Consider the following 23,805-nt stretch of genomic DNA (forward strand, 5'->3'; position numbering starts at 1 on the left):
CCACCAGCTTAGCCTTGTCTACACCACCAGCTTAGCCTTGTCTACACCACCAGCTTAGCCTTGTCTACACCACCAGCTTAGCCTTGTCCACACCACCAGCTTAGCCTTGTCTACACCACCAGCTTAGCCTTGTCTACACCACCAACTTAGCCTTGTGTACACCACCAACTTAGCCTTGTCCATACCACCAGCTTAGCCTTGTCTACACCATCAGCTTAGCCTTGTCTACACCACCAGCTTAGCCTTGTCTACACCACGAGCTTAGCCTTGTCTACACTACCAGCTTAGCCTTGTCTACACCACCAGCTTAGCCTTGTCTACACCACCAGCTTAGCCTTGTCTACACCACCAGCTTAGCCTTGTCTACACCACCAGCTTAGCCTTGTCCACACCACCAGCTTAGCCTTGTCTACACCACCAGCTAAGCCTTGTCTACACCACCAGCTTAGCCTTGTCTACACCACCAGTTCAGCCTTGTCTAGACCACCAACTTAGCCTTGTCTACACCACCAGCTTGGCCTTGTCTACACCACCAACTTAGCCTTGTCTTCACCACCAGCTTAGCCTTGTCTACACCACCAGCTTAGCCTTGTCTACACCACCAGCTTAGCCTTGTCCACACCACCAACTTAGCCTTGTCTACACCACCAGCTTAGCCTTGTCTACACCACCAACTTAGCCTTGTCTACACCACCAGCTTAGCCTTGTCTACACCACCAACTTAGCCTTGTCTACACCACCAACTTAGCCTTGTCCACACCACCAACTTAGCCTTGTCTACACCATCAGCTTAGCCTTGTCTACACCACCAACTTAGCCTTGTCTACACCACCAGCTTAGCCTTGTCTACACCACCAGCTTAGCCTTGTCTCCACCACCAACTTAGCCTTGTCTACACCACCAGCTTAGCCTTGTCTACACCAGCAACTTAGCCTTGTCTACACCACCAGCTTAGCCTTGTCTACACCACCAGCTTAGCCTTGTCCACACCACCAGCTTAGCCTTGTCTACACCACCAGCATAGCCTTGTCTACACCACCAGCTTAGCCTTGTCTACACCACCAGCTTTGCCTTGTCTACACCACCAGCTTAGCCTTGTCTACACCACCAGCTTAGCCTTGTCTACACCACCAGCTTAGCCTTGTCTACACCACCAGCTTAGCCTTGTCTACACCACCAGCTTTACCTTGTCTACACCACCAGCTTAGCCTTGTCTACACCACCAACTTAGCCTTGTCTACACCACCAACTTAGCCTTGTCTACACCACCAGCTTAGCCTTGTCTACACCACCAGCTTAGCCTTGTCTACACCACCAGCTTAGCTTTGTCTACACCACCAACTTAGCCTTGTCTACACCACCAGCTTAGCCTTGTCTACACCACCAGCTTAGCCTTGTCTACACCACCAGCTTAGCCTTGTCTACACCACCAACTTAGCCTTGTCTACACCACCAACTTAGCCTTGTCTACACCACCAGCTTAGCCTTGTCTACACCACCAGCTTAGCCTTGTCTACACCACCAGCTTAGCCTTGTCCACACCACCAGCTTAGCCTTGTCTACACCACCAACTTAGCCTTGTCCACACCACCAGCTTAGCCTTGTCTACACCACCAGCTTAGCCTTGTCTACACCACCAGCTTAGCCTTGTCTACACCACCAGCTTAGCCTTGTCCACACCACCAGCTTAGCCTTGTCTACACCACCAGCTTAGCCTTGTCTACACCACCAACTTAGCCTTGTGTACACCACCAACTTAGCCTTGTCCATACCACCAGCTTAGCCTTGTCTACACCATCAGCTTAGCCTTGTCTACACCACCAGCTTAGCCTTGTCTACACCACGAGCTTAGCCTTGTCTACACTACCAGCTTAGCCTTGTCTACACCACCAGCTTAGCCTTGTCTACACCACCAGCTTAGCCTTGTCTACACCACCAGCTTAGCCTTGTCTACACCACCAGCTTAGCCTTGTCCACACCACCAGCTTAGCCTTGTCTACACCACCAGCTTAGCCTTGTCTACACCACCAGCTTAGCCTTGTCTACACCACCAGTTCAGCCTTGTCTAGACCACCAACTTAGCCTTGTCTACACCACCAGCTTAGCCTTGTCTACACCACCAGCTTAGCCTTGTCTTCACCACCAGCTTAGCCTTGTCTACACCACCAGCTTAGCCTTGTCTACACCACCAGCTTAGCCTTGTCCACACCACCAACTTAGCCTTGTCTACACCACCAGCTTAGCCTTGTCTACACCACCAACTTAGCCTTGTCTACACCACCAGCTTAGCCTTGTCTACACCACCAACTTAGCCTTGTCTACACCACCAACTTAGCCTTGTCCACACCACCAACTTAGCCTTGTCTACACCATCAGCTTAGCCTTGTCTACACCACCAACTTAGCCTTGTCTACACCACCAGCTTAGCCTTGTCTACACCACCAGCTTAGCCTTGTCTCCACCACCAACTTAGCCTTGTCTACACCACCAGCTTAGCCTTGTCTACACCAGCAACTTAGCCTTGTCTACACCACCAGCTTAGCCTTGTCTACACCACCAGCTTAGCCTTGTCTACACCACCAACTCGGCCTTGTCTACAGCACCAGCTTAGCCTTGTCTACACCACCAGCTTAGCCTTGTCCACACCACCAGCTTAGCCTTGTCTACACCACCAGCTTAGCCTTGTCTACACCACCAACTTAGCCTTGTCTACACCACCAACTTACCCTTGTCTACACCACCAGCTTAGCCTTGTCTACACCATCAACTCGCCCTTGTCTACACCACCAGCTTAGCCTTGTCTACACCACCAGCTTAGCCTTGTCTACACCATCAACTCGGCTTTGTCTACACCACCAGCTTAGCCTTGTCTACACCACCAGCTTAGCCTTGTCTACACCACCAGCTTAGCCTTGTCTACACCACCAGCTTAGCCTTGTCTACACCACCAGCTTAGCCTTGTCTACACCACCAACTTAGCCTTGTCTACTCCACCAGCTTAGCCTTGTCCACACCACCAGCTTAGCCTTGTCTACACCACCAGCTTAGCCTTGTCTACACCACCAACTTAGCCTTGTCTACACCACCAACTTAGCCTTGTCTACACCACCAACTTAGCCTTGTCTACACCACCAGCTAAGCCTTGTCTACACCACCAGCTTAGCCTTGTCCACACCACCAGCTTAGCCTTGTCTACACCACCAACTTAGCCTTGTCCACACCACCAGCTTAGCCTTGTCTACACCACCAGCTTAGCCTTGTCTACACCACCAGCTTAGCCTTGTCTACACCACCAGCTTAGCCTTGTCCACACCACCAGCTTAGCCTTGTCTACACCACCAGCTTAGCCTTGTCTACACCACCAACTTAGCCTTGTGTACACCACCAACTTAGCCTTGTCCATACCACCAGCTTAGCCTTGTCTACACCATCAGCTTAGCCTTGTCTACACCACCAGCTTAGCCTTGTCTACACCACGAGCTTAGCCTTGTCTACACTACCAGCTTAGCCTTGTCTACACCACCAGCTTAGCCTTGTCTACACCACCAGCTTAGCCTTGTCTACACCACCAGCTTAGCCTTGTCTACACCACCAGCTTAGCCTTGTCCACACCACCAGCTTAGCCTTGTCTACACCACCAGCTAAGCCTTGTCTACACCACCAGCTTAGCCTTGTCTACACCACCAGTTCAGCCTTGTCTAGACCACCAACTTAGCCTTGTCTACACCACCAGCTTGGCCTTGTCTACACCACCAACTTAGCCTTGTCTTCACCACCAGCTTAGCCTTGTCTACACCACCAGCTTAGCCTTGTCTACACCACCAGCTTAGCCTTGTCCACACCACCAACTTAGCCTTGTCTACACCACCAGCTTAGCCTTGTCTACACCACCAACTTAGCCTTGTCTACACCACCAGCTTAGCCTTGTCTACACCACCAACTTAGCCTTGTCTACACCACCAACTTAGCCTTGTCCACACCACCAACTTAGCCTTGTCTACACCATCAGCTTAGCCTTGTCTACACCACCAACTTAGCCTTGTCTACACCACCAGCTTAGCCTTGTCTACACCACCAGCTTAGCCTTGTCTCCACCACCAACTTAACCTTGTCTACACCACCAGCTTAGCCTTGTCTACACCAGCAACTTAGCCTTGTCTACACCACCAGCTTAGCCTTGTCTACACCACCAGCTTAGCCTTGTCCACACCACCAGCTTAGCCTTGTCTACACCACCAGCATAGCCTTGTCTACACCACCAGCTTAGCCTTGTCTACACCACCAGCTTTGCCTTGTCTACACCACCAGCTTAGCCTTGTCTACACCACCAGCTTAGCCTTGTCTACACCACCAGCTTAGCCTTGTCTACACCACCAGCTTAGCCTTGTCTACACCACCAGCTTTGCCTTGTCTACACCACCAGCTTAGCCTTGTCTACACCACCAACTTAGCCTTGTCTACACCACCAACTTAGCCTTGTCTACACCACCAGCTTAGCCTTGTCTACACCACCAGCTTAGCCTTGTCTACACCACCAACTTAGCCTTGTCTACACCACCAGCTTGGCCTTGTCTACACCACCAACTTAGCCTTGTCTTCACCACCAGCTTAGCCTTGTCTACACCACCAGCTTAGCCTTGTCTACACCACCAGCTTAGCCTTGTCCACACCACCAACTTAGCCTTGTCTACACCACCAGCTTAGCTTTGTCTACACCACCAACTTAGCCTTGTCTACACCACCAGCTTAGCCTTGTCTACACCACCAGCTTAGCCTTGTCTACACCACCAGCTTAGCCTTGTCTACACCACCAACTTAGCCTTGTCTACACCACCAACTTAGCCTTGTCTACACCACCAGCTTAGCCTTGTCTACACCACCAGCTTAGCCTTGTCTACACCACCAGCTTAGCCTTGTCCACACCACCAGCTTAGCCTTGTCTACACCACCAACTTAGCCTTGTCCACACCACCAGCTTAGCCTTGTCTACACCACCAGCTTAGCCTTGTCTACACCACCAGCTTAGCCTTGTCTACACCACCAGCTTAGCCTTGTCCACACCACCAGCTTAGCCTTGTCTACACCACCAGCTTAGCCTTGTCTACACCACCAACTTAGCCTTGTGTACACCACCAACTTAGCCTTGTCCATACCACCAGCTTAGCCTTGTCTACACCATCAGCTTAGCCTTGTCTACACCACCAGCTTAGCCTTGTCTACACCACGAGCTTAGCCTTGTCTACACTACCAGCTTAGCCTTGTCTACACCACCAGCTTAGCCTTGTCTACACCACCAGCTTAGCCTTGTCTACACCACCAGCTTAGCCTTGTCTACACCACCAGCTTAGCCTTGTCCACACCACCAGCTTAGCCTTGTCTACACCACCAGCTTAGCCTTGTCTACACCACCAGCTTAGCCTTGTCTACACCACCAGTTCAGCCTTGTCTAGACCACCAACTTAGCCTTGTCTACACCACCAGCTTAGCCTTGTCTACACCACCAGCTTAGCCTTGTCTTCACCACCAGCTTAGCCTTGTCTACACCACCAGCTTAGCCTTGTCTACACCACCAGCTTAGCCTTGTCCACACCACCAACTTAGCCTTGTCTACACCACCAGCTTAGCCTTGTCTACACCACCAACTTAGCCTTGTCTACACCACCAGCTTAGCCTTGTCTACACCACCAACTTAGCCTTGTCTACACCACCAACTTAGCCTTGTCCACACCACCAACTTAGCCTTGTCTACACCATCAGCTTAGCCTTGTCTACTCCACCAACTTAGCCTTGTCTACACCACCAGCTTAGCCTTGTCTACACCACCAGCTTAGCCTTGTCTCCACCACCAACTTAGCCTTGTCTACACCACCAGCTTAGCCTTGTCTACACCAGCAACTTAGCCTTGTCTACACCACCAGCTTAGCCTTGTCTACACCACCAGCTTAGCCTTGTCTACACCACCAACTCGGCCTTGTCTACAGCACCAGCTTAGCCTTGTCTACACCACCAGCTTAGCCTTGTCCACACCACCAGCTTAGCCTTGTCTACACCACCAGCTTAGCCTTGTCTACACCACCAACTTAGCCTTGTCTACACCACCAACTTACCCTTGTCTACACCACCAGCTTAGCCTTGTCTACACCATCAACTCGCCCTTGTCTACACCACCAGCTTAGCCTTGTCTACACCACCAGCTTAGCCTTGTCTACACCATCAACTCGGCTTTGTCTACACCACCAGCTTAGCCTTGTCTACACCACCAGCTTAGCCTTGTCTACACCACCAGCTTAGCCTTGTCTACACCACCAGCTTAGCCTTGTCTACACCACCAGCTTAGCCTTGTCTACACCACCAACTTAGCCTTGTCTACTCCACCAGCTTAGCCTTGTCCACACCACCAGCTTAGCCTTGTCTACACCACCAGCTTAGCCTTGTCTACACCACCAACTTAGCCTTGTCTACACCACCAACTTAGCCTTGTCTACACCACCAACTTAGCCTTGTCTACACCACCAGCTAAGCCTTGTCTACACCACCAGCTTAGCCTTGTCCACACCACCAGCTTAGCCTTGTCTACACCACCAACTTAGCCTTGTCCACACCACCAGCTTAGCCTTGTCTACACCACCAGCTTAGCCTTGTCTACACCACCAGCTTAGCCTTGTCTACACCACCAGCTTAGCCTTGTCCACACCACCAGCTTAGCCTTGTCTACACCACCAGCTTAGCCTTGTCTACACCACCAACTTAGCCTTGTGTACACCACCAACTTAGCCTTGTCCATACCACCAGCTTAGCCTTGTCTACACCATCAGCTTAGCCTTGTCTACACCACCAGCTTAGCCTTGTCTACACCACGAGCTTAGCCTTGTCTACACTACCAGCTTAGCCTTGTCTACACCACCAGCTTAGCCTTGTCTACACCACCAGCTTAGCCTTGTCTACACCACCAGCTTAGCCTTGTCTACACCACCAGCTTAGCCTTGTCCACACCACCAGCTTAGCCTTGTCTACACCACCAGCTAAGCCTTGTCTACACCACCAGCTTAGCCTTGTCTACACCACCAGTTCAGCCTTGTCTAGACCACCAACTTAGCCTTGTCTACACCACCAGCTTGGCCTTGTCTACACCACCAACTTAGCCTTGTCTTCACCACCAGCTTAGCCTTGACTACACCACCAGCTTAGCCTTGTCTACACCACCAGCTTAGCCTTGTCCACACCACCAACTTAGCCTTGTCTACACCACCAGCTTAGCCTTGTCTACACCACCAACTTAGCCTTGTCTACACCACCAGCTTAGCCTTGTCTACACCACCAACTTAGCCTTGTCTACACCACCAACTTAGCCTTGTCCACACCACCAACTTAGCCTTGTCTACACCATCAGCTTAGCCTTGTCTACACCACCAACTTAGCCTTGTCTACACCACCAGCTTAGCCTTGTCTACACCACCAGCTTAGCCTTGTCTCCACCACCAACTTAGCCTTGTCTACACCACCAGCTTAGCCTTGTCTACACCAGCAACTTAGCCTTGTCTACACCACCAGCTTAGCCTTGTCTACACCACCAGCTTAGCCTTGTCTACACCACCAACTCGGCCTTGTCTACAGCACCAGCTTAGCCTTGTCTACACCACCAGCTTAGCCTTGTCCACACCACCAGCTTAGCCTTGTCTACACCACCAGCTTAGCCTTGTCTACACCACCAACTTAGCCTTGTCTACACCACCAACTTACCCTTGTCTACACCACCAGCTTAGCCTTGTCTACACCATCAACTCGGCCTTGTCTACACCACCAGCTTAGCCTTGTCTACACCACCAGCTTAGCCTTGTCTACACCATCAACTCGGCTTTGTCTACACCACCAGCTTAGCCTTGTCTACACCACCAGCTTAGCCTTGTCTACACCACCAGCTTAGCCTTGTCTACACCACCAGCTTAGCCTTGTCTACACCACCAGCTTAGCCTTGTCTACACCACCAACTTAGCCTTGTCTACTCCACCAACTTAGCCTTGTCTACACCACCAGCTTAGCCTTGTCTACACCACCAGCTTAGCCTTGTCTACACCACCAGCTTAGCCTTGTCTACACCACCAGCTTAGCCTTGTCTACACCACCAGCTTAGCCTTGTCTACACCACCAGCTTAGCCTTGTCTACACCACCAGCTTAGCCTTGTCTACACCACCAGCTTAGCCTTGTCCACACCACCAACTTAGCCTTGTCTACACCACCAGCTTAGCCTTGTCTACACCACCAGCTTAGTCTTGTCTACACTACCAGCTTAGTCTTGTCTACACCACCAGCTTAGCCTTGTCTACACCACCAACTTAGCCTTGTCTACACCACCAGCTTAGCCTTGTCTACACCACCAACTTAGCCTTGTCTCCACCACCAACTTAGCCTTGTCTACACCACCAACTTAGCCTTGTCTACACCACCAACTTAGCCTTGTCTACACCACCAACTTAGCCTTGTCTACACCACCAGCTTAGCCTTGTCTACACCACCAGCTTAGCCTTGTCTACACCACCAGCTTAGCCTTGTCTACACCACCAGCTTAGCCTTGTCTACACCACCAGCTTAGCCTTGTCTACACCACCAGCTTAGCCTTGTCTACACCACCAGCTTAGCCTTGTCCACACCACCAACTTAGCCTTGTCTACACCACCAGCTTAGCCTTGTCTACACCACCAGCTTAGTCTTGTCTACACTACCAGCTTAGTCTTGTCTACACCACCAGCTTAGCTTTGTCTACACCACCAGCTTAGCCTTGTCTACACCACCAACTTAGCCTTGTCTACACCACCAGCTTAGTCTTGTCTACACTACCAGCTTAGCCTTGTCTACACCACCAGCTTAGCCTTGTCTACACCACCAACTTAGCCTTGTCCACACCACCAGCTTAGTCTTGTCTACACCACCAGCTTAGCCTTGTCTACACCACCAACTCAGCCTTGTCTACACCACCAGCTTAGCCTTGTCTACACCACCAGCTTAGCCTTGTCCACACCACCAGCTTAGCCTTGTCTACACCACCAGCTTAGCCTTGTCTGCACCACCAGCTTAGCCTTGTCTACACCACCAACTTAGCCTTGTCTACACCACCAGCTTAGCCTTGTCTACACCACCAGCTTAGCCTTGTCTACACCACCAGCTTAGCCTTGTCTACACCACCAGCTTAGCCTTGTCTACACCACCAGCTTAGCCTTGTCTACACCACCAGCTTAGCCTTGTCTACACCACCAGCTTAGCCTTGTCTACACCACCAGCTTAGCCTTGTCTACACCACCAGCTTAGCCTTGTCTACACCACCAGCTTAGCCTTGTCCACACCACCAACTTAGCCTTGTCTACACCACCAGCTTAGCCTTGTCTACACCACCAGCTTAGTCTTGTCTACACTACCAGCTTAGTCTTGTCTACACCACCAGCTTAGCTTTGTCTACACCACCAGCTTAGCCTTGTCTACACCACCAACTTAGCCTTGTCTACACCACCAGCTTAGTCTTGTCTACACTACCAGCTTAGCCTTGTCTACACCACCAGCTTAGCCTTGTCTACACCACCAACTTAGCCTTGTCCACACCACCAGCTTAGTCTTGTCTACACCACCAGCTTAGCCTTGTCTACACCACCAACTCAGCCTTGTCTACACCACCAGCTTAGCCTTGTCTACACCACCAGCTTAGCCTTGTCCACACCACCAGCTTAGCCTTGTCTACACCACCAGCTTAGCCTTGTCTGCACCACCAGCTTAGCCTTGTCTACACCACCAACTTAGCCTTGTCTACACCACCAGCTTAGCCTTGTCTACACCACCAGCTTAGCCTTGTCTACACCACCAGCTTAGCCTTGTCTACACCACCAGCTTAGCCTTGTCTACACCAGCGACTTCGCCTTGTCTACACCACCAACTCGGCCTTGTCCACACCACCAGCTTAGCCTTGTCTACACCACCAGCTTAGCCTTGTCTACACCACCAGCTTAGGCTTGTCTACACCACCAGCTTAGCCTTGTCCACACCACCAGCTTAGCCTTGTCTACACCACCAGCTTAGCCTTGTCCACACCACCAGCTTAGCCTTGTCTACACCACCAACTTAGCCTTGTCTACACCACCAGCTTAGCCTTGTCTACACCACCTGCTTAGCCTTGTCTACACCACCAGCTTAGCCTTGTCTACACCACCAGCTTAGACTTGTCTACACCACCAGCTTAGCCTTGTCCACACCACCAACTTAGCCTTGTCTACACCACCAGCTTAGCCTTGTCTACACCACCAGCTTAGCCTTGTCTACACCACCAACTCGGCCTTGTCCACACCACCAGCTTAGCCTTGTCTACACCACCAGCTTAGCCTTGTCTACACCACCAGCTTAGCCTTGTCCACACCACCAGCTTAGCCTTGTCTACACCACCAGCTTAGCCTTGTCTGCACCACCAGCTTAGCCTTGTCTACACCACCAACTTAGCCTTGTCTACACCACCAGCTTAGCCTTGTCTACACCACCAGCTTAGCCTTGTCTACACCACCAGCTTAGCCTTGTCTACACCACCAGCTTAGCCTTGTCTACACCACCAGCTTAGCCTTGTCTACACCACCAGCTTAGCCTTGTCTACACCACCAGCTTAGCCTTGTCTACACCACCAGCTTAGCCTTGTCTACACCACCAGCTTAGCCTTGTCTACACCACCAGCTTAGCCTTGTCTACACCACCAGCTTAGCCTTGTCCACACCACCAACTTAGCCTTGTCTACACCACCAGCTTAGCCTTGTCTACACCACCAGCTTAGTCTTGTCTACACTACCAGCTTAGTCTTGTCTACACCACCAGCTTAGCTTTGTCTACACCACCAGCTTAGCCTTGTCTACGCCACCAACTTAGCCTATTCTACACCACCAGCTTAGTCTTGTCTACACTACCAGCTTAGCCTTGTCTACACCACCAGCTTAGCCTTGTCTACACCACCAACTTAGCCTTGTCCACACCACCAGCTTAGTCTTGTCTACACCACCAGCTTAGCCTTGTCTACACCACCAACTCAGCCTTGTCTACACCACCAGCTTAGCCTTGTCTACACCACCAGCTTAGCCTTGTCCACACCACCAGCTTAGCCTTGTCTACACCACCAGCTTAGCCTTGTCTGCACCACCAGCTTAGCCTTGTCTACACCACCAACTTAGCCTTGTCTACACCACCAGCTTAGCCTTGTCTACACCACCAGCTTAGCCTTGTCTACACCACCAGCTTAGCCTTGTCTACACCACCAGCTTAGCCTTGTCTACACCAGCAACTTAGCCTTGTCTACACCACCAACTCGGCCTTGTCCACACCACCAGCTTAGCCTTGTCTACACCACCAGCTTAGCCTTGTCTACACCACCAGCTTAGGCTTGTCTACACCACCAGCTTAGCCTTGTCCACACCACCAGCTTAGCCTTGTCTACACCACCAGCTTAGCCTTGTCCACACCACCAGCTTAGCCTTGTCTACACCACCAACTTAGCCTTGTCTACACCACCAGCTTAGCCTTGTCTACACCACCTGCTTAGCCTTGTCTACACCACCAGCTTAGCCTTGTCTACACCACCAGCTTAGCCTTGTCTACACCACCAGCTTAGCCTTGTCCACACCACCAACTTAGCCTTGTCTACACCACCAGCTTAGCCTTGTCTACACCACCAGCTTAGCCTTGTCTACACCACCAACTCGGCCTTGTCCACACCACCAGCTTAGCCTTGTCTACACCACCAGCTTAGCCTTGTCTACACCACCAGCTTAGCCTTGTGTACACCACCAGCTTAGCCTTGTCTACACCAGCAACTTAGCCTTGTCTACACCACCAACTCGGCCTTGTCCACACCACCAGCTTAGCCTTGTCTACACCACCAGCTTAGCCTTGTCTACACCACCAGCTTAGCCTTGTCTACACCACCAGCTTAGCCTTGTCTACACCACCAGCTTAGCCTTGTCTACACCACCAGCTTAGCCTTGTCTACACCACCAGCTTAGCCTTGTCTACACCACCAGCTTAGCCTTGTCTACACCACCAGCTTAGCCTTGTCTACACCACCAGCTTAGCCTTGTCTACACCACCAGCTTAGCCTTGTCCACACCACCAACTTAGCCTTGTCTACACCACCAGCTTAGCCTTGTCTACACCACCAGCTTAGTCTTGTCTACACTACCAGCTTAGTCTTGTCTACACCACCAGCTTAGCTTTGTCTACACCACCAGCTTAGCCTTGTCTACACCACCAACTTAGCCTTGTCTACACCACCAGCTTAGTCTTGTCTACACTACCAGCTTAGCCTTGTCTACACCACCAGCTTAGCCTTGTCTACACCACCAACTTAGCCTTGTCCACACCACCAGCTTAGTCTTGTCTACACCACCAGCTTAGCCTTGTCTACACCACCAACTCAGCCTTGTCTACACCACCAGCTTAGCCTTGTCTACACCACCAGCTTAGCCTTGTCCACACCACCAGCTTAGCCTTGTCTACACCACCAGCTTAGCCTTGTCTGCACCACCAGCTTAGCCTTGTCTACACCACCAACTTAGCCTTGTCTACACCACCAGCTTAGCCTTGTCTACACCACCAGCTTAGCCTTGTCTACACCACCAGCTTAGCCTTGTCTACACCACCAGCTTAGCCTTGTCTACACCAGCAACTTAGCCTTGTCTACACCACCAACTCGGCCTTGTCCACACCACCAGCTTAGCCTTGTCTACACCACCAGCTTAGCCTTGTCTACACCACCAGCTTAGGCTTGTCTACACCACCAGCTTAGCCTTGTCCACACCACCAGCTTAGCCTTGTCTACACCACCAGCTTAGCCTTGTCCACACCACCAGCTTAGCCTTGTCTACACCACCAACTTAGCCTTGTCTACACCACCAGCTTAGCCTTGTCTACACCACCTGCTTAGCCTTGTCTACACCACCAGCTTAGCCTTGTCTACACCACCAGCTTAGCCTTGTCTACACCACCAGCTTAGCCTTGTCCACACCACCAACTTAGCCTTGTCTACACCACCAGCTTAGCCTTGTCTACACCACCAGCTTAGCCTTGTCTACACCACCAACTCGGCCTTGTCCACACCACCAGCTTAGCCTTGTCTACACCATCAGCTTAGCCTTGTCTACACCACCAGCTTAGCCTTGTGTACACCACCAGCTTAGCCTTGTCTACACCAGCAACTTAGCCTTGTCTACACCACCAACTCGGCCTTGTCCACACCACCAGCTTAGCCTTGTCTACACCACCAGCTTAGCCTTGTCTACACCACCAGCTTAGCCTTGTCTACACCACCAGCTTAGCCTTGTCTACACCACCAGCCTAGCCTTGTCTACACCACCAACTTAGCCTTGTCTACACCACCAGCTTAGCCTTGTCTACACCACAAGCTTAGCCTTGTCCACACCACCAGCTTAACCTTGTCTACACCACCAGCTTAGCCTTGTCTACACCACCAGCTTAGCCTTGTCTACACCACCAGCGTAGCCTTGTCTACACCACCAGCTTAGCCTTGTCTACACCACCAACTCGGTCTTGTCTACACCACCAACTTAGCCTTGTCCACACCACCAGCTTAGCCTTGTCTACACCACCAGCTTAGCCTTGTCTACACCACCAGCTTAGCCTTGTCTACACCACCAGCTTAGCCTTGTCTACACCACCAGCTTAGCCTTGTCTACACCACCAACTTAGCCTTGTCCACACCACCAGCTTAGCCTTGTCTACACCACCAACTCAGCCTTGTCTACACCACCAACTTAGCCTTGTCTACACCACCAGCTTAGCCTTGTCTACACCACCAGCTTAGCCTTGTCTACACCACCAGCTTAGCCTTGTCTACACCACCAACTCAGCCTTGTCCACACCACCAACTCAGCCTTGTCCACACCACCAGCTTAGCCTTGTCTACACCACCAGCTTAGCCTTGTCTACACCACCAACTCGGTCTTGTCTACACCACCAGCTTAGCCTTGTCTACACCACCAGCTTAGCCTTGTCTACACCACCAGCTTAGCCTTGTCTACACCACCAGCTTAGCCTTGTCTACACCACCAGCTTAGCCTTGTCTACACCACCAGCTTAGCCTTGTCTACACCACCAGCTTAGCCTTGTCTACACCACCAGCTTAGCCTTGTCTACACCACCAACTTAGCCTTGTCTACACCACCAGCTTAGCCTTGTCTACACCACCAGCCTAGCCTTGTCTACACCACCAACTTAGCCTTGTCTACACAACCAACTCGGCCTTGTCCACACCACCAGCTTAGCCTTGTCTACACCACCAGCTTAGCCTTGTCTACACCACCAGCTTAGCCTTGTCTACACCACCAACTCAGCCTTGTCCACACCACCAGCTTAGCCTTGTCTACACCACCAGCTTAGCCTTGTCTACACCACCAACTTAGCCTTGTCTACACCACCAGCTTAGCCTTGTCTGCACCACCAGCTTAGCCTTGTCTACACCACCAACTTAGCCTTGTCTACACCACCAGCTTAGCCTTGTCTACACCACCAGCTTAGCCTTGTCTACACCACCAGCTTAGCCTTGTCTACACCACCAGCTTAGCCTTGTCTACACCACCAACTTAGCCTTGTCTACACCACCAGCTTAGCCTTGTCTACACCACCAGCTTAGCCTTGTCTACACCACCAGCTTAGCCTTGTCTACACCACCAGCTTAGCCTTGTCTACACCACCAGCTTAGCCTTGTCCGCACCACCAGCTTAGCCTTGTCTACACCACCAGCTTAGCCTTGTCCACACCACCAGCTTAGTCTTGTCTACACCACCAGCTTAGCCTTGTCTACACCACCAGCTTAGCCTTGTCTACACCACCAGCTTATCCTTGTCTACACCACCAGCTTAGCCTTGTCTATACCACCAGCTTAGCCTTGTCTACACCACCACCTTAGCCTTGTCCACACCACCAGCTTAGCCTTGTCTACACCACCAGCTTAGCCTTGTCTACACCACCAGCTTAGCCTTGTCTACACCACCAGCTTAGCCTTGTCTACACCACCAGCTTAGCCTTGTCTACACCACCAACTTAGCCTTGTCTACACCACCAGCTTAGCCTTGTCCACACCACCAGCTTAGCCTTGTCTACACCACCAGCTTAGCCTTGTCTACACCACCAACTCAGCCTTGTCTACACCACCAGCTTAGCCTTGTCTACACCACCAGCTTAGCCTTGTCTACACCACCAACTCAGCCTTGTCCACACCACCAACTCAGCCTTGTCCACACCACCAGCTTAGCCTTGTCCACACCACCAGCTTAGCCTTGTCTACACCACCAACTCAGCCTTGTCCACACCACCAACTCATCAGTGTGGCCACTCACCCACCCACCCCTCTCCACCCAACCTCTCCCCGCTCACCCCACCCCCGCTCACCACACCCCCCGCTCACCACACCACACCCCCCCGCTCACCACACCCCCCGCTCACCACACCACACCACACCCCCCGCTCACCACGCTCCCTCCCCACCCGCTCACCCGTCACTCCGGCGAAGGTGACGCAGTCCCCAGCCTTCCCCTGGACCACCGCCCTGACGGACCCCCGGTACTCCGTCGCGGGTTCCAGTCCAGCGAAGGTCACCTCCGTCGCGTTCGTGCAGGAAGCCGACGACGAGGAGGAGGACGAGGAGGACGAGGAGGTTGAGGAGGTTGAGGAGGTTAAGGAGGACGAGGAGGTTGAGGAGGATGAGGAGGACGAGGAGGATGAGGAGGACGAGGAGGATGAGGAGGACGAGGAGGTTGAGGAGGTTGAGGAGGTTAAGGAGGATGAGGAGGACGAGGAGGATGAGGAGGATGAGGAGGATGAGGAGGATGATGAGGATGAGGAGGAGGAGGAGCCGCAGGGCGAGGACGGCTCCCACCGGCATCTCGCATCGGCGTCGGGAATCTCGTCGATGCCGGCCGGGGAGCCCGACAGCCCGGGGCCGCGCCACGCCCAGGCCTCGTAGAGGTAGTGGCGCGCGTTGGGGTCCGTCGGTTCGGGCTGCCACCTCGCCGTGAGCGAGCCGCCGGTCCACGCGGAGGCGAGCGACACCACGGGAGACGGTTCTTGCACGGACGGGGAGAGAGAGAGAAAGAGAGGGAAATTATACACTACACTATACACTACACTATACACTACACTATACACTACACTAGACACTGCTATACACTACACTATACACTACACTATACACTACACTAGACACTACACTATACACTACACTATACACTACACTATACACTACACTATACACCACTATACACTACACTATACACTACACTATACACTACACTATACACTACACTATACACTACACTATACACTACACTATACACTACACTATACACCACTATACACTACACTATACACTACACTATACACTACACTATACACTACTATACACTACACTATACACTACACTATACACTACTATACACTACTATACACTACACTATACACTACACTATACACTACACTATACACTACACTATACACTACACTATACACTACACTATACACCACACTATACACTACACTATACACTACACTATACACTACACTATACACTACACTATACACTACACTATACACTACTATACACTACACTATACACTACTATACACTACACTATACACTACTATACACTACACTATACACTACACTATACACTATACACTACACTATACACTACTATACACTACTATACACTACACTATACACTACACTATACACTACACTATACACTACACTATACACTATACACTACACTATACACTACTATACACTACACTATACACTACTATACACTACACTATACACTACACTATACACTACACTATACACTACTATACACTACTATACACTACACTATACACTACACTATACACTACTATACACTACTATACACTACACTATACACTACACTATACACTACACTATACACTACACTATACACTACACTATACACTACACTATACACTATACACTACACTATACACTACACTATACACCACACTATACACTACACTATACACTACACTATACACTACACTATACACTACACTATACACTACTATACACTACACTATACACTACTATACACTACACTATACACTACTATACACTACACTATACACTACACTATACACTATACACTACACTATACACTACTATACACTACACTATACACTACACTATACACTACACTATACACTACACTATACACTATACACCACACTATACACTACTATACACTACACTATACACTACTATACACTACACTATACACTACACTATACACTACACTATACACTACTATACACTACTATACACTACACTATACACTACACTATACACTACTATACACTACTATACACTACACTATACACTACACTATACACTACACTATACACTACACTATACACTACACTATACACTATACACTACACTATACACTACACTATACACCACACTATACACTACACTATACACTACACTATACACTACACTATACACTACACTATACACTGCTATACACTACACTATACACTACTATACACTACACTATACACTACTATACACTACACTATACACTACACTATACACTATACACTACACTATACACTACTATACACTACTATACACTACACTATACACTACACTATACACTACACTATACACTACACTATACACTATACACTACACTATACACTACTATACACTACACTATACACTACTATACACTACACTATACACTACACTATACACTACTATACACTACTATACACTACACTATACACTATACACTACACTATACACTACACTATACACTACACTATACACTATACACTACACTATACACTACACTATACACTACACTATACACTACACTATACACTACTATACACTACACTATACACTACACTATACACTACACTATACACTACTATACACTACACTTTACACTACACTATACACTACACTATACACTACACTATACACTACTATACACTACACTATACACTACACTATACACTACACTATACACTACTATACACTACACTATACACTACACTATACACTACACTTTACACTACACTATACACTACACTATACATTACTATACACTACACTATACACTACACTATACACTACACTATACACTACACTATACACTACACACTACACTGCACACTACACTATACACTACTACACTACACACTAAACTATACACTACACTACTATACACTACACTACACACTACACTACTATACACTACACTATACACTACACTATACACTACTATACACTACTATACACTACACTATACACTACACTATACACTACTATACACTACACTATACACCACACTACTATACACTACTATACACTACACACTGCACTACTACACACTACACTACTATACACTACACTACTATACACTACACACTACTATACATTACATTATACACTACACTATACACTACACTATACACTACACTAGACACTACTATACACTACACTATACACTACTATACACTACACTATACACTACTATACATTACACTATACACTACACTACTATACACTACAATACACTACACACTACACTACTACACACTACACCACTATACACTACACTACTATACACTACACTACACACTACTATACACTACACTATACACTACACTATACACTACTATACACTACACTATACACTACTATACACTACACACTACTATACACTACACTATACACTACTATACACTACACTATACACTACTATACACCACACTATACACTACACTATACACTACATTATACACTACACTATACACTACATTATACACTACACTATACACTACAGTACTACATACCTATCAACCCATTATCAGTCTCCTAACTTATTACAGACCAATTCAGACCTCATTGGTGATCCCGTGCCCTTTATAAATCTCAACGTTCCTCCTACACTCACCGGGAATCCACACCGCACTCACCATCAACCCTCACCACACTCACCATCAACCCTCACCACACTCACCATCAACCCTCACCACACTCACCATCAACCCTCACCACACTCACCATCAACCCACACCACACTCAACCCTCACCACACTCAACCCTCACCACACTCACCGGGAATCCACACCACGCTCACCATCAACCCTCACCACACTCACCATCAACCCTCACCACACTCACCATCAACCCTCACCACACTCACCATCAACCCACACCACACTCAACCCTCACCACACTCACCATCAACCCTCACCACACTCAACCCTCACCACACTCAACCCTCACCACACTCACCGGGAATCCACACCACACTCACCGGCAATCCACACCGCACTCACCGGTGACCCTCACCACACTCACCGGCGACCCTCACCACACTCACCATCAACCCTCACCACACTCACCGGCGATCAACACCACACTCACCGGCAATCTGAGCCACACTCACCGGCGATCCACACCACACTCACTGGCAATCTGAGCCACACTCACCGGTAATCTGAGCCACACTCACCGGTGATCTACACCACACTCACCGGCAATCTGAGCCACACTCACCGGCAATCCACACTCACCGGTGATTCACACCACACTCACCATCAACCCTCACCACACTCACCGGTGATTCACACCACACTCACCATCAACCCTCACCACACTCACCGGTGATTCACACCACACTCACCATCAACCCTCACCACACTCACCATCAACGCTCACCACACTCACCATCAACCCTCACCACACTCACCGGTGATTCACACCACACTCACCGGTGATTCACACCACACTCACCATCAACACTCACCACACTCACCAGCAACGCTCACCACACTCACCGGTGACCCTCACCACACTCACCGGTGATTCACACCACACTCACCATCAACACTCACCACACTCACCAGCAACGCTCACCACACTCACCGGTGACCCTCACCACACTCACCGGTGATTCACACCACACTCACCATCAACCCTCACCACACTCACCATCAACCCTCACCACACTCACCATCAACGCTCACCACACTCACCATCAACCCTCACCACACTCACCGGTGATTCACACCACACTCACCATCAACCCTCACCACACTCACCATCAACCCTCACCACACTCACCATCAACGCTCACCACACTCACCGGTGATCCACACCACACTCACCATCAACGCTCACCACACTCAACCCACACCACACTCACCATCAACCCTCACCACACTCACCATCAACCCTCACCACACTCACCGGTGATCCTCACCAAACTCACCATCAACCCTCACCACACTCACCATCAACGCTCACCACACTCACCATCAACCCTCACCACACTCACCATCAACACTCACCATCAACGCTCACCACATTCACCATCAACCCTCACCACACTCAACCCTCACCACACTCACCATCAACCCTCACCACACTCACCATCAACCCTCACCACACTCACCATCAACCCTCACCACACTCACCAGCAACGCTCACCACACTCACCGGTGACCCTCACCACACTCACCATCAACCCTCACCACACTCACCATCAACCCTCACCACACTCACCATCAACCCTCACCACACTCACCATCAGCACTCACCATCAACGCTCACCACATTCACCATCAACCCTCACCACACTCAACCCTCACCACACTCACCATCAACCCTCACCACACTCACCATCAACGCTCACCACACTCACCATCAACCCTCACCACACTCAACCCTCACCACACTCACCATCAACCCTCACCACACTCACCATCAACCCTCACCACACTCACCATCAACCCTCACCACACTCACCATCAACCCTCACCACACTCACCATCAACACTCACCATCAACGCTCACCACATTCACCATCAACCCTCACCACACTCAACCCTCACCACACTCACCATCAACCCTCACCACACTCACCATCAACGCTCACCACACTCACCATCAACCCTCACCACGCTCACCATCAACACTCACCATCAACGCTCACCACATTCACCATCAACCCTCACCACACTCAACCCTCACCACACTCACCATCAACCCTCACCACACTCACCATCAACCCTCACCACACTCACCATCAACCCTCACCACACTCACCATCAACCCTCACCACACTCACCATCAACACTCACCATCAACGCTCACCACATTCACCATCAACCCTCACCACACTCAACCCTCACCACACTCACCATCAACCCTCACCACACTCACCATCAACGCTCACCACACTCACCATCAACCCTCACCACACTCACCATCAACACTCACCATCAACGCTCACCACATTCACCATCAACCCTCACCACACTCAACCCTCACCACACTCACCATCAACCCTCACCACACTCACCATCAACCCTCACCACACTCACCATCAACCCTAACCACACTCACCAGCAACGCTCACCACACTCACCGGTGACCCTCACCACACTCACCATCAACCCTCACCACACTCACCGGTGATCCTCACCACACTCACCATCAACCCTCACCACACTCACCATCAACACTCACCATCAACGCTCACCACATTCACCATCAACCCTCACCACACTCAACCCTCACCACACTCACCATCAACCCTCACCACACTCACCATCGATCCTCACCACACTCACCGGTGACCCTCACCACACTCACCATCAACCCTCACCACACTCATCGGTGATCCTCACCACACTCACCATCAACCCTCACCACACTCACCATCAACCCTCACCACACTCACCGGTGATCCTCACCACACTCACCATCAACGCTCACCACACTCACCATCAACCCTCACCACACTCACCATCAACGCTCACCACACTCACCGGTGATCCACACCACACTCACCATCAACCCTCACCACACTCACCATCAACCCTCACCACACTCACCATCAACCCTCACCACACTCACCATCAACCCTCACCACACTCACCATCAACCCTCACCACACTCAACCCTCACCACACTCACCATCAACCCTCACCACACTCACCATCAACCCTCACCACACTCACCACACTCACCGCTCACCACACTCACCGGTGACCCTCACCACACTCACCATCAACCCTCACCACACTCACCGGTGACCCTCACCACACTCACCATCAATGCTCACCACACTCACCGCTCACCACACTCACCGGTGATCCTCACCACACTCACCGGTGACCCTCACCACACTCACCATCAACCCTCACCACACTCACCATCAACCCTCACCACACTCACCACACTCACCGCTCACCACACTCACCGGTGACCCTCACCACACTCACCACACTCACCACACTCACCGGTGACCCTCACCACACTCACCGCTCACCACACTCACCGCTCACCACACTCACCGGTGATCCTCACCACACTCACCGGTGACCCTCACCACACTCACCATCAACGCTCACCACACTCACCATCAACCCTCACCACACTCACCGCTCACCACACTCACCGGTGACCCTCACCACACTCACCGCTCACCACACTCACCGGTGATCCTCACCACACTCACCGGTGACCCTCACCACACTCACCATCAACGCTCACCACACTCACCATCAACCCTCACCACACTCAACCCTCACCACACTCACCGGTGACCCTCACCACACTCACCGCTCACCACACTCACCATCAACCCTCACCACACTCACCACACTCACCACACTCACCGGTGACCCTCACCACACTCACCGGTGACCCTCACCACACTCACCATCAACCCTCACCACACTCACCATCAACCCTCACCACACTCACCATCAACCCTCACCACACTCACCGGTGATCCTCACCACACTCACCATCAACGCTCACCACACTCACCATCAACCCTCACCACACTCACCATCAACGCTCACCACACTCACCGGTGATCCACACCACACTCACCATCAACCCTCACCACACTCACCATCAACCCTCACCACACTCACCATCAACCCTCACCACACTCACCATCAACCCTCACCACACTCACCATCAACCCTCACCACACTCAACCCTCACCACACTCACCATCAACCCTCACCACACTCACCATCAACCCTCACCACACTCACCATCAACGCTCACCACACTCACCGGTGATCCTCACCACACTCACCATCAACCCTCACCACACTCACCACACTCACCGCTCACCACACTCACCGGTGATCCTCACCACACTCACCGGTGACCCTCACCACACTCACCATCAACCCTCACCACACTCACCGGTGACCCTCACCACACTCACCATCAATGCTCACCACACTCACCGCTCACCACACTCACCGGTGATCCTCACCACACTCACCGGTGACCCTCACCACACTCACCATCAACCCTCACCACACTCACCATCAACCCTCACCACACTCACCGCTCACCACACTCACCGGTGACCCTCACCACACTCACCATCAACCCTCACCACACTCACCATCGACCCTCACCACACTCACCGGTGACCCTCACACTCACCGGTGACCCTCACCACACTCACCATCAACACTCACCACACTCACCATCAACGCTCACCACACTCACCGCTCACCACACTCACCGGTGACCCTCACCACACTCACCATCAACCCTCACCACACTCACCAGCAACGCTCACCACACTCACCGGTGACCCTCACCACACTCACCATCAACCCTCACCACACTCACCATCAACCCTCACCACACTCACCACACTCACCGCTCACCACACTCACCGGTGACCCTCACCACACTCACCACAC

General features: G+C 50.9%; 1 protein-coding gene across 3 annotated transcripts in view; it reads right to left on the reverse strand.

Moving 5' to 3' along the window:
* Positions 1 to 23,805, reverse strand: part of LOC116957675 (uncharacterized) — a 140,719-nt gene that overhangs the window by 69,101 nt on the left and 47,813 nt on the right. For all 3 annotated transcript variants that reach the window (XM_076057239.1, XM_076057240.1, XM_076057238.1), the window contains exon 4: positions 15,526 to 16,095. In XM_076057239.1, the coding sequence (XP_075913354.1) occupies positions 15,526 to 16,095 (570 nt within the window). The remainder of the gene's footprint in view (positions 1 to 15,525; positions 16,096 to 23,805) is intronic.

The sequence above is a fragment of the Petromyzon marinus genome, chromosome 80 (genome assembly GCF_048934315.1).
Source record: "Petromyzon marinus isolate PM22_M1 ecotype Great Lakes invasive population chromosome 80, UKy_Petmar_22M1.pri1.0, whole genome shotgun sequence".
Classification (NCBI taxonomy): Eukaryota; Metazoa; Chordata; class Hyperoartia; order Petromyzontiformes; family Petromyzontidae; genus Petromyzon; species Petromyzon marinus.